Raw genomic sequence first — 12877 nt, 5'->3', positions numbered from 1 at the left:
TGCTATGTAACTTTGTTGGCTACATAAGAAAGTCATTGTTCTAGCTCCTCGTAACCCATGCGGCAATCAAACGGAAGACAGAATCTGCGTTAACCCCAAACCGTGTTTTGACACAATTGTTTAGCTGGAATTAGTCCTCGCTTCTACTTCCAGTTTTGTTTTTAAGGAACGCTTCACAAGTTTTGGGTCATATCCCCACCCTATGTACCTGATCATTTAATTCTACTCAAATTGGTCCCATTTGTTTCTCCAAATAAATCGTCTAAACATTATTTTATCCAAACTGAGTGTTCATACTTGGACAGATGAACATTCAAGAAACTGATTGTTGTGTTAAACATCCAAAGAAATTGATTTTCCCCCTCAATGGGTTAGGATCAAATTATAGACAAATGTATTTCTTTGGGAAAGAAAACAATTTCCCTTTTAAAGCTTTGTCTTTTTAAAAAAGGTGTTACCTATTTCTTTTTAGAGAGAGGGGAAGGGAGGGAGAGAGAAATATCCATTGGCTGCACACCCCCAGCTGGGGACCTGGCCCCGCAACCCAGGCATGTGCCCTGACCAGGAACACAACTGGGGACCTTTTGGTCAGAGGCCAGCGCTCAGTCCATTGAGCCATACAGGGCTAAAGCTTTCTTTTCTTTAAAAAAAAAAAAAAAAAAAAAAAATCAAGCAGGTTTCCAGGACACTCTATATCACCAAGAGGAAACTAGAAAATTTCAGGGCAAAAACCTCACACCCAAGATGAATTGCGCAAGGAAACGTGAGTTGAAGCGGATCCAGCTATTGGTCCGATTACAGTAAATAGACCTCTGGCCTCAGCCCCACAGCTCACTGCCGAGCTTCACAAGATGTGAGCACAAAAAGAGGCAGAGAGCCTGAAGGGTGTAAGCTGCTCTCTCCACCCCAGGGGTGGTTTTATCCCAAAACAAGGGTCCTGGGCTGGCGGCCTCTCCTGAGAGAGCAATCACCCCCACCCCCACCCCAAGTGAATCTTCCTTCTCCCCACCTCTCCTGCAAACAATACCAGAGGCTGTAAACTCTGCTATCACCCAAGTCCTTTCCAGGATATCAGATGAATGTAACCTATTTGACCAAACAAACTGAAAACCTGCCAGAAATGGAAAGATGGACTCCTGCACCTCCGAATTTCTTACAGCAGGCCCTCCTGTTAAAACAAAATACTTTTCTCCTGCAGAATCCTTTACAAATGTGGTTTTAATGATCAAAATTACATTGAGGTGCAGTCTCCCGCAACGAGAAACGACTTTTTCATTTGCTCAACAGAGAGTACTTTGCAGCCGCGTTCAAGGAAGACACAAAACCAGAAAGTGAATTTTCATTGAGTTAAATGGTATTGAAGCGAAAAAAGGTAAGACTAACGTTTCTTTCCTTTATTATCCGCTTGACTTCCTCAGATTTAAGAGCTAAATGACTTAAGGGGGAATTGCTCGATGGAATACGGATCCGAACGGGAGAAAATAAAAGGGTACCCTGCCACCGAGGACCCCAAAAGGGTGTCCAGTCTTCTCGCTGCGTGCAACTGAGCCAAATGATAGAGATTTACAAATCCTGGCAGGCGCATGAATTACTCCCAGGTTAGAACCACCACCCGAAACCTCGCTCCCTTCCCCCACCTTCATTTCATCAAAATCATGAAACAAATTAAGGCGCAGTTCCTGTTCTCCCTACGTGTGCCCTGAAACTCGGGGTGGATTCCACTCTTCATAGTACAAGTAAGAACACCGAGCAGCTCGCGTTTTCAGCTGATGTATTTTCCTCTCTCGCCTTTGGGGATTAAAAAAACAAAAAACAAAAACCTGGCTGCTCCGCTTTTGCTGCGCCCCGCTCCCCAGCAAGTACTTTGTCTCCCATTCCTTCCCCGCCCCCTGGCCCTTTTGCTCCCGCGCAAAATAAGAGTGCCCGAGACCTAGTTCAAAAAGGCGGAGGGCAGCTAGAGTCTGGCGTGCCCTGCAGCAGCGCCCCTCGGAGGAGGGGGCAGGAAGCGACCCGTGCATCGTCCCGACTTCCCCCTTCGGGCCAGAACAATGGCTTTTTTCCCGGAAAACGAAGTTAGGAGGAGGCTGGGCACACCCCGGGGTCCAAGCAGCACTCGGCGGGCGGGCGACTTTCCAGGTCCGAAGCCGCGCGGCGCGTCCATCTCCGCCAACCACCCCCGACCCCAAACACAGCTCCTTCGCAGCGCCGGGAGATCCCTGCGCCAGGTGCCCACCCCACCCTTATCCAGCACAGCTCAGCTCAGCGTAGATCCCTGGGTAGACCCCAGGCCGGCCCGAGGCCGAACTCGCGGCAAACAATGCTCGCCCCGCCCCACGCCCCGCCCCCGCGCGTTCATTGGCCGGCGCCAGAGTAGACAGCCCGTGGAAGCGCTGCGCGGCGCGGAGAGGGGCCGCGGAGGCGCTGCGCGTGCGCGGGGCGGACCCTGCGCGGGCGGGGGCGGTGCTTTGTGTGCGGCGGCGGTGCGGGGAGCGGCGGACGCCGCGATCGGGCGGGCGGTCGGGCGCGCGCGGCAGCATGGAGGAGCTGAGCAGCGTGGGCGAGCAGGTCTTCGCCGCTGAGTGCATCCTGAGCAAGCGGCTCCGCAAGGTGCGTTTGGCCCGGCCCGCCCCGGCTCGCCCCGCGCCCCCCTGCCCGCCCCTGCTCATGCGCCCCCTCTCTCCCGGCAGGGCAAGCTGGAGTACCTGGTCAAGTGGCGCGGCTGGTCTTCCAAGTGAGTCCCCCAACAATGCGGCGCCCGCCTTCCCGCCCGTGCCCCATCGCCCTGGAGAGAGGAGGGAACCTGGGCCGTGGCGTCGCCGGGGGCGGGAAGGGGGTCGTCGGAGCACTGCGCGGGAAGTTCCCGTGGTCCCTGCGGGCTCCTCCAACCCTGCGGGGAGGGGGCGCCCAGGCTACGCGGGGTTGTCCTTTGTTTACAAACGCGGGGGGTGCCGGGCTGCCGGCCTCCCGTTAGGGTCGTGGCCCAGCCCGATCCCGGCGCCCCCAGCCGCCGTTCCCTGCACCCGGCCCGCTTCCCTCTTGCTCTGTGCGCTCCTCCCGCGCCCATTTGTTGCATGCTCCCCCGCCCCGCCTCACCCCTCCCGGCACTCGCGAGACCCCCTCCTCTTGTCCATATTTTCCCCGCTGTAACTTGAGCTGTCTATTGATGAATGTAGGGCTTTCTTTTTCTTTTTTCTTTTTTTTTTTTTCCTTTAATGGAAGGGAGGGGACTTGGCATTCCGGAGGGGGCTCTGTTTACAGTCGCTCGCGAAGACCCGTGTCCCCTTTCTTCCAGGGCCGCACTCTTCTTTCTTTGCTTTCTCCTCCTGGTGCCCCGGCCCGCGCTCGCTAGGGCGCCCGCCACGTTGTCCTTAACCTTTGGGCTGCGTTTCTGTGCCCCTCAGCCTCCCCCTCCCAGCATCCTGGACGGCCTTCCCTTCCCTCTCTGGCTCCGGGCCAGGGTTTGGGGGCTTCCCTCTGCCACTTTCCATTTTGTTGGGATTTGTTTTCCTCCCAGGGGGAGACTGTGAGTCCTCCTGAAGCCGTGTGCTAATTGGGGGGTTGAGGTAGCAATTTCCCTATGAGTTTCAAGATAAGATGCTGGCTTGAGGGCCGAGTCTCCAGGAGCTCATCCTGGGCATGAGCAGGCCCTTTGCGGATTCCGCCAACCGCAGGGATTGGCTTCCTTCTGGAGTGGCTTCTGTTTTACTAGGACCTGCTCTTTGCTTTTCCAGACACAACAGCTGGGAGCCAGAGGAGAACATCCTGGACCCTCGGTTGCTCCTGGCCTTCCAGAAGAAGTGAGAGAGTGGCCACAGTGCGGGGAAGGGGGCGATGTGGGGGCAGGGGGCCTACCACACAGACCTGCCGGGCGGTGCACGCGCTCCGCAGGTCCTGGGCTCGGGTTGTGGTCTGAGGTCCCATGGCAGCTGTCCCCGGGGCTCTGCTGCGACCTCCGTGGCTGTCTGTGAAGGTGGAGCAAGCTTCTAGGTCCCAGAGGAGGCCCCTGCCCCTGGGCCAGCCTGGGCCGTGCCTGGGCCGTGCCTGGACCTAAGGAGTCGCTGCATAAGGGCTGCTTTTTGGCCTTTCTGAGCTGGACTTCCCGAAATGAACCTTCTTGATTCCTTTGTGGAAAATTCTGGTTTCTCTTTGTCTTTTCTGTTGAGTAATTTGCAAACAGGACTGATAAAAACTGGGACAGCAGGTGTGCTGTGGAAATGCAGGCCGGACCCCCGAACCCTGCTCTCGGCGTGCAGAGCGGGAGAAGGCTTGGAGAGGGGCTGGAACACACCGCGCAGCCCTGGGCCCCTCGTGGTGCCTCTGTCCCGGCAGCATTTCCTTTTCTCTGGGCTGCAAAACGTGGTCCTCGGCGAGCACCGTGGTGACCCCCCGGCTGCTCTCAGGAGCCACATTGGCTTACGTAATTCTAAATGGCCAGAGTTTTAATTTTTTTAATTTTATTTACTTACGAAATGGTGAAAGGAGGACGAAAGGGAGAACCATCGGCGTGTGAGAGAGACAGTTGGCTGCCTCCTGCCCACCTCTAGCTGGGACCTGGCCCGCAACTCAGGCCTGTGCCTTTGGTTCACGGGCCAGCACTCGGTCCTCTGAGCCACGCCAGCCAGGGTGCTTATGAATTCTAGACACCATTTCTGGTTTTGGGTAGGAGATGGGTTAAGAGAGATACTTGGTGTGAGGAAAGGGTGGCAAGACGCTGGCGATGGATGGGCCACCCCGTCCAGGCACCCGAGTGCAGAGGCGCTGTTCCGGAGCCCGCTCGGCGGGGCGTTGCCCCGGTGATAGAGGCGGCTAAGTCAGTTGCTCAAACGCCGCCCCTGCTGGGGTCAGGCCGGCTGGCTGGTTCTCTGGGGGCTCAAGCTGCACCCGTGCCTTCCGCTCTAGCCGGGCGTGTTGGGTCTTCTCAGAGGGGCTGTGGCCCTGGGGCGTACGGAGGGCATGGGCCTCTACTTGCATGTGCCTTTGGAGAAGCTCAGCAGCCTCATTCCTTGTCCGCTCCTTAAGTCGTCCTGGGGTCCCGGCAGCCTGGCGTGGAGGGGAGCCGGGGTATTCCTGCGGGCAGTGTCCTGGCCCCAGAGAGCCTGTGTGGCCCACTTCACTTTTGGTCACAGTGCCACAGACGAGAACTGGGGCTGGTGAATGTCTGAGGGCTGGAGTCTGAGCCACGGGGCGGTCTGGGATACATCCTGGGGGGAAGAAAACTGGGAGGGTGAGGCTCTGCTTTCTCCCATGAACCAGAAAGATCCCGCTGGAAACTGGGAGCTGGCAGTTCTTTGCTTGGTGTCGGGGGTGTGACCTTAGCCAAGAAGGAGACCCACGGGACACCACTGTCTTCTTAGGAGACAGGTCGGGCTGCTTTGGAGGGTCACGTCTGTCTGGTTGTACGAGCTGGATTCTCCGGGAGATCACCTTCCAGGCCCCAGTGAGGTGATGGTCGCCATTACCGGGAAGCTGCTCCGTATAGGTCCTCTCTCCCCGGGGGGTAGCCTGAAACACAGGCTGCCTCTCAGGTGGACCGGAGACCCTCCTGGCTTCCTGGCCCCGGGGCCCAGCCGCTGGAGCCCGGCCCCTGTGGAACCGCCTCTAGTACTTCGCATAGCGCAGAGTCCAGGAACAGAGGGATCTCAGAAAAGGGAAGCTGGGAGGGAATACGGGCCAGGGCCCTGGCACCGCAAAGGCTGGGCTGCGGAGCCAAACTGAAGCCCTTGGTCACCTGCACTCCTCGGACCGGAAAGATTGTATGCAGGCATTGGGGGGCGGAGGGGCTGGGGGCAGGACCTCACTCCGTGAAATGAAGGCTTTGGGCCACGTGACCACAAAGGCTCCTCGGGATATTTTAGAATTCCCACAAAACGTTCTGCCTCCAGAAAGCGGCCTGGGTTAGCACTGGGTTGTTTTAAGTGTACTTGAAGAGACCTGGAGACTTGGCCATATCCCAGGCTTCTTGAATTTCTTTGACTTCTCTTTCCCCAACACAGATGACATAGATGGTTATACAGGTGTGAAGGGCCCTGTGGAGGGGCAGGGCTGGCGTGGTGCAGGATGTTTGAAGCCCCGGGGTTCCACATGGGGGTGGGAGGGTCTGCGACCCTGACTGGTGACTGTCTTCAGGGAACACGAGAAGGAGGTGCAGAACCGGAAGAGAGGCAAGCGGCCGCGGGGCAGGCCGAGGAAGCACACGGTGATGTCCTCCTGCGGCCGGCACTCCAAGCTCAAGGTGGGTGGGGACGGCCCCGACTCGGCAGCTTACCTTCCGGCGCTTGGGGCCGGGGGCAGGGTGGAGGGCTTGGGGGGTGAGGCCCAGTCCTTGCTGCCCACTCCCCGCCCCTGCCGGCGGTGGGAGGGGGGCCACTGCGAGCCGGAGCGCCCTTCCCCCTCCTGAGCTGGTGCCCTGTTCTTTGCCGTCCGTCCTACGCTCCCTTCTCCTGGATAGCAGGATCCTACTTGGCTGCCGACATTTTCCTTTGTCACCCCTAGTGGCTTATGGGGAACAGAGGAGAACGGGAAGCGTGCACACAATAGGTACTCATAGGTTTGCCAAGGAGATGCAGCTAACTGGGCAGCCCGCAGGTGCCCCAGTCTTAGCCGTCTCTTGGGGTTCCTTCCTCGGGGGCACTAAACCACACGCCGTGGCCCAGAGCGTGGACACTTCCTCCGTAAAACCGCCTTCCAGGAGGCTGGGGGAGCCCTGCCTTCGGCCGTGTCTGCTCGTCAGCAGCCAGCAGCGCGGGGGCCTGAGAGATAAGGGGGTGTCCTTAGTGCTCGTGGCGGGGGGGGCAGCGCCCAGGAGACGGGAGGACAGCAGCAGTTTCTTGTGTGTGGAAGGCCCCGAGGGGTCAGATTTGGAAAAGGAGAGAAAAACGGTGCCCACTTGCTTTGGGTCACAGAGCCCCGTGCACGCCTCCGTTCAGCTCTGAACCTCGTGCTGTGTAGGAGGCGCTGGTCCGAGTTTCCCTTCTGGATGGGCTGCTGAGGCCTGGAGCCGCGCGCGCGTTCTCCCCAAAGCCAGGAGCATCCGACGTGTTGTGTGCTTGTCTCTGTTGCTCTGACTTCATTGCGTGGACTACTGGCTTTGCTTTTTTCTACTTTTAACTGCGTTTCATGGAAACTCACTAGGGACCTTACACATCTTTTCGGGAACAAAGTGGCGAGAAGTCGCTCCCTGCTGGCTACCTCCAGTCTGGAAGCCGTAGGAGGGGCTGGCTTCAAGGCGACTGACACCCCTTGGGAAGCGTGTGGGTTCTGGACTCCGGGGACCAGGCTGCGGAAGGAGTGACACCTTCCCTTTGTCTTTGCAGGAAACTGACGCCACCTCCAAGTGCAAGTCCAGCAGCTCCTCCTCGTCCTCCACATCCTCCTCCTCGTCTTCAGAGGAAGACGACGACAGCGACTTAGATACCAAGAGGGGTCCCCGGAGCCGTGAGACCCACCCAGTGCCTCAGAAGAAGGCCCAGATCCTGGTGGCCAAGCCCGAACTGAAGGACCCCATCCGGAAGAAGCGGGGCCGCAAGCCCCTGCCCCCGGAGCAGAAGGCGGCCCGGAGGCCCGTGAGCCTGGCCAGGGTGCTCAAGACCACCCGGAAGGACCTGGGGGCGCCCGCCAGCAAGCTGCCCGCTCCGCTCAGCGCCCCCGTGGCCGGCCTGGCGGCCCTGAAGGCCCACGCCAAGGAGGCGTGCGGCGGCCCCAGCACCATGGCCACGCCAGAGAACCTGGCCAGCCTGATGAAGGGCGTGGCCGGCAGCCCCAGCCGGGGCGGCATCAGCTGGCAGAGCTCCATCGTGCACTACATGAACCGCGTGAGCCAGAGCCAGGCCCAGGCCGCCAGCAGACTGGCGCTCAAAGCCCAGACGGCCAGCAAGTGCAGCCTCGGGCTAGACCTCAAGGTGAGGACGCAGAAAGGGGAGCTGGGGTTCAGTCCCCCTGGAGGCAAGGCCCCAAAGGCCCCCAGCAGCGGGGCGGTGGAGCAGAAAGGGGGGAGCACGGGGGGGGCCCCACACGTCCACAGCAGCAGCAAGGTCCCTGCTGGTTGCCTGAGCCCCCAGCCTGCACCCACCCAGGAACTGAGCCTCCAGGTCCTAGACTTACAGAGTGTCAAGAATGGCACGCCTGGGGTGAGCCTGGTCGCCCGCCACGCCCCAGCCAACAAGGGTGTCCCTGCTGCCGTGCCGGGCACTGGGAAAGGGACTGGTGCCGGCCCCACTGCGGGGAGCGGGGCCGGCATGCTGACCGACGCCAGCAAGAGCGAGAAGCTGGCCTCCAGGGCCGCGGCTCTGCCCACCCCTGCAGGCCAGAGAGCCTGTGTCAAGGGCAGCGTGGGCCCTGGCGGGCAGGAGGGGCCCGGGGCCCAGGGCGACGCCCGCAAGGCGGCCGCGCTGCTGGAGCTGAGCACCGGCGAGGAGAACAGCAGCTCCGACTCGGACCCCGACTCGGCCTCGCCTCCCGGTGCCAAGCAGAACCTGTCTGTGTCCGTGCAGACCAGCCAGGACTGGAAGCCCACCCGCAGCCTCATCGAGCACGTCTTTGTCACCGACGTCACTGCCAACCTCATCACCGTCACGGTGAAGGAGTCCCCCACCAGCGTGGGCTTCTTCAACCTGAGGCATTACTGACCCCGTGGCCACCGCCGCCAGGGCCTCCCCTGCCCGTCTCCGGCCTCCAGTTCTGCTCCAATCAGTGACCGCACCCCAGACCATCGCCAGGGGCCAGGCGGCCTTGCAGGGCAGGCCTGGAATGCCTTCTCTCGAACCCTGGCCCTACCTGTGACGTCGGGTCAGGGCGATACCTTGATGCCTTGCCAGGGCCTGGCCCGGCCCTGCTCCTACCTCTGGGCCTTCACTTCCCGCCGGCCTCAGGAAGCCTGGGCAGCCACCTGGGGCCCAAACCAAACCTCCGTGCTCCCTCCCTGCCGGCTCAGCTCTCCTGCTGTGCCCGCCCCGGCCCCCAGGCACAGGTGTTGGAGGAGGCAGCTTCTCCTGGTCCAGTGTGGCTGTTCTGCCCACTGGTGGTGGCAGAGCGTATTGCAGGTGGGTGGGAGGCATGGCCTGGGCGCCCGTGCCAGGGAGGGTGGACCACGCAGCCCCGCAGGGCCTTGATGGTAGGACTCCCCTTCAGAACTGCCTGAGCTGGCACGGGAGAGGGATGTCCTGACCCCGTCCTCGCTCCAACAGCTGAGGGCTGTGGCCTTAATGTAAAAAGACAGGTCTTGGGATGGAGGGAGCGGTGACCGGGAGCCCCAGCACTGTAGGTTCGATGCCATCTGGCCCTGGTTCAAGTTAACAGCTGCGGTCCCTGGGCGTTGACCCCAGACTTGCGCTGGGCCGGGAGGGGCAAGTCCCAGAGCTGTTCATCCTGAACAGACTCTGAGTTCAGGGGGCAGAAGGAGTGGGTGTCACTCTGGCTGACTTCCTGTCAGCCAGCCTGGGCAAGGACCGCCTGTTCCCGACCTTGGCCCCACATGCTGCCCCCACCTGCTGGCTGTGTGGGGCCTGCCCTTAGGGAGGCACCGCGTTCCCTGACAATCCCCCTGCCCCCGCCTCGGCCTCTGGGGGTTCCGTGTCCTGCCTGACTAAGAAGCAGACTCCCTGTAGTGGTTGGGAAGTGGGACAAAATTGGTGGCCCGTCTGGCCAAGGGCCCCAAGAAAGGCCAGAGCTGCCCCTCCGACTGCCACCCCCGCAGGTGACTGCACTGGGGAGCTGCCCTGTGTTGTGACCAGCATCAGAATTGAGGGCAGAGAGACAGGTCACCCCACGGGGTCACTGAGTCTTTGTAATGCCAAAAAGAAGCGGGGCTTTGGGGACCCCCACTGTGTTCAGTTACTGCCTGAAGTCGGCCAGCTGGCGTGGGGCCCTCTCATGTCCCCACAGCCTTGCCTGCAGGAGGGGGGGCCTGGATCCCCACAGTGGGCTGTGCTTTCCAAGGGCTGGGCCTGCCCCACTTCCAGTGCCCCCGTCCCTCACCCTCCATGCCAAATAGGAAGCCTGGCTTTTGTGTAGCCAAATGAGTTTCAACAGTGTGCCTTTGGGGACAGCCCGTGTCCAGGACCTCACTGAGGGGCAACCAAATGAAATTTCTGGGTTTGGCGTGTAGCTGCCGTGCTGGCTGCAGCAGGCGTGGTACCCGCCTTGGCAGACAAGGTCTCGGAGTCCCCGGCCAGGTTCGCACTGGCCTGTTGGTGGGAAGGGGGGCTCTGCCCCCTCCATGGCCCAGGCAGCGCTCCTGCCCCAAGGTCCGCAGCCCTGTCTTGCCCATCACCTCTCCGCCTTAGATGCTGCAGCTCCTGCCAGGCCTTTGGGGCCACCCTGGGCTCCTGGAGGCTGCGGCCTGACCTTCATCACCAGCAGCCAGGTCTCCGAACCCAACTTGGTGCCTTTCTGTTTACCAGCAATTTCGATCCCAAAGTTTGAGTCTGCAGACACCCTGCTCCCAGCCACTTTGCCTTCTTGCCATGTTGTGTGTTTTCCTTGGTGCTTGTGCCTCGGAGCAGTTTGTTTAAATGGGTGTGTGTGCAGGTGTGGCGGCCTCTTTGGGGCCGGACCACCACGTGCTTGGAGCGGCCGTTGTGTTTACCAATAAACAGAAGCCGTCCTCCCTCGCTTGCTGCTATGCGTGTGCGTGAGTGTCTAGGCGTCCGTCACACGGCCAACCGAGGGTCCCCTCGGCCTTGTTCTGCAGGGCTCCTGCCTCGCCGACTGTCCCTGCAAGTTGGATGGGTGTGTTCATCCTGTCCTGTCTTCCCCGTTGGTGTCTGTAACTGACAGGAAAGAGTGGCCAGTCTGTCCTCTTCAGAGCGTTTGGCATATTTTTATATGTATATTTTTGGTACCAAAAAGAGTGTTCCTTGTTTTGGTTACGCTCAAACTTCTGACCTAAGAGAGCTCTGGGCCTAGCTGAAGGTTTCATTAGGGGGAGTTTGGGGGGTGGGCCGGGGCTTTGGGCCAGAGCCAATTCCTGGCTTGATTGGCTTTTTAATTTAAAAAAAAAAAAGCCAAATTATGTATGTGTACCATTTCTAATTGCTTTAAAACTGACTGTTGGCTTAAGAAAAGTGGACATGTTACTGCCCTGGGAGACTTAAGGTCTTTGTTGAGACAGGACAGCAGCCCAGCCCCCACATGCGAACAGGACCAGCCAGCTAGAGGAAACGCTTCCCCCAGGAAGCCGGCGGCGGCTCGGGGGAGGGGTGGGGAGAGGTAGTGCCTAGATGACCCAATCTTTGCTCACGTGCATCTAAAAATTCTGCATTTTCTAGTACTTTTGGAAAACTAACACTAGTGATAGGTTGAAGACTTTTAGACTGATGTTAATTTATTTTGCAGGGGAAAGACATTAGCAAATGTGTGAGAAGATCTTTGTCTTTTTAACTTTTAGTACACCAATAAATATTTTTCCTTTAACTCGTTGGCCTGGTGTGTGTCTTGACTGGTATCTGGAAACCCACGTCTCTTTCCTTTCCCTCTCCTTTTCCCTTTCCTTTTCCCTTTCCCTTTCCCTTTCCCTTCCCTTCCCTTTCCCTTTCCCTTTCTTGAGGCAAAATACTTCAACACAACTGAGCAGAAGGACAAAAGAGAAAATCACAGTCTTCGGGAAGGAAAGGCTTAGCCACTTTCCTGGGGTGCAGGAAAAGATGTTTTCTAAGCAAAGGTGTGAGTTGCTGCTGCTGGCCCCCAGTGGGTGGCATACACCATAAACTCACTTGGAGACCTCTCCCAGGAACCGCTGCTTTCGGCTAAGACAACCCCAAATTCCTGCCCTCTCCCCAGAATCCAAAGATCCTGGGCTGGAAAGCTGCGCGACCCCTTGAATCCACCACACGTGGTAACACTTTGAAAGGACACCCTGTAACATTCCAGGCGAGTTGCTGCAAAGCACAAGCAGCTCTGTCTCAGTGGGGCCACGGCCGCGCCGCACCCGCGGCTGCTGATGGAGAAGATCTGTTTACGACATAACCTCCCGGTCCTTGAAGTTCCGCATCACCCTCAGCATGAATTTATTCATATGGTGCAGCCCCCCTGGGAGAACTGCTCCCTTTGAAGTGAGAAGTTGGGCCTAGACGTTGGCCGCTGCCGGCTGGGAGCTAGCTGGGGCAGAAGGCCTGAAGGTTTTAGTTCCGGGGGAGGTTCCGCTGCAGCCAGAAATGCGGCCCCAGTTCTGAACTGGAGCTCAGACTTGCCTGGAAGCTGCTGGCCTGTCTTCTTTTGTTGCGCCTTCGGAGGCCAGAGCTGTTTTGTTTTGGAGAAGGTGGGCAGGGACACCCTGGCCCTCCTGTCCTAGGGTGTTGAGCGCGGCAGAAGGGGGTCGGGGATGGGTCGGGAAGGAGCAGGCTCGCAGAGTGGGAGCTGCGCGGCCTGCCCCCTCGTCCCCGCCCCGCGGCGGGCCAGGCTTTCCTGGGAGTAATTTCTACAGAGCCTAGGCCGGCCGGGTGCGGGCCCTGGTCCACGGCGGCCTTTGTTAGTTTCATGTGCTGCCGGCCTAATTGCCTAATCCACCGCCTTCCCAGAAGGACGGGCCGCGCTGCCAAGGGGCCCAACCCGGGCTGAGGGCGCAGCCTCGCGCCTCCGGGTTCAGTCCCAAAGTGCCTGGCATGATCGGAGCATCCAGGCTCAAGACGGGCATCCGGCAGGCTAGACACCGCCTTCCTCCGCTCCCCCCTCCCGGCTCTGCAGGGAGGACGCAGAGGGGGTGCTCACTCCAGCACGCCCTTGGCGGGCGGGGGGGCCGGGGGGGCGAACGGGGAGTTGTTTCTGCTCCTTTCGCGACAGGGAGACACAAGGGCCGCCCCAGGAGGGGTGGTCACCCGGGAAAGGGACGGAAGCCATCGCCTCTAGAGGGCGCGCACGTCCCGCCAACTGCGGGCCGAGGGCT

The 12877-nt window shown here is 59.6% G+C and overlaps 1 protein-coding gene across 1 annotated transcript; it reads left to right on the top strand.

The window, feature by feature from the left end:
* The first annotated feature begins 2509 nt into the window (after positions 1-2509).
* CBX2 (chromobox 2) lies at positions 2510-8904 on the top strand. The gene is made up of 5 exons (XM_054592905.1): positions 2510-2607; positions 2688-2731; positions 3732-3797; positions 6127-6232; positions 7314-8904. Exons 1-5 carry the CDS (start codon positions 2536-2538, stop codon positions 8622-8624), a joined length of 1599 nt encoding a protein of 532 aa, XP_054448880.1. The 5' UTR covers positions 2510-2535; the 3' UTR covers positions 8625-8904.
* Positions 8905-12877: the final 3973 nt, after the last annotated feature.

The sequence above is a fragment of the Pteronotus mesoamericanus genome, unplaced genomic scaffold (genome assembly GCF_021234165.1).
Source record: "Pteronotus mesoamericanus isolate MK-2021 breed Mesoamerican mustached bat unplaced genomic scaffold, CSHL_Meso_final scaffold_408, whole genome shotgun sequence".
Taxonomy (NCBI): Eukaryota; Metazoa; Chordata; class Mammalia; order Chiroptera; family Mormoopidae; genus Pteronotus; species Pteronotus mesoamericanus.
Note: the sequence above shows the minus strand (reverse complement) of the source record. Positions and strands in the feature narration are given on the sequence as shown.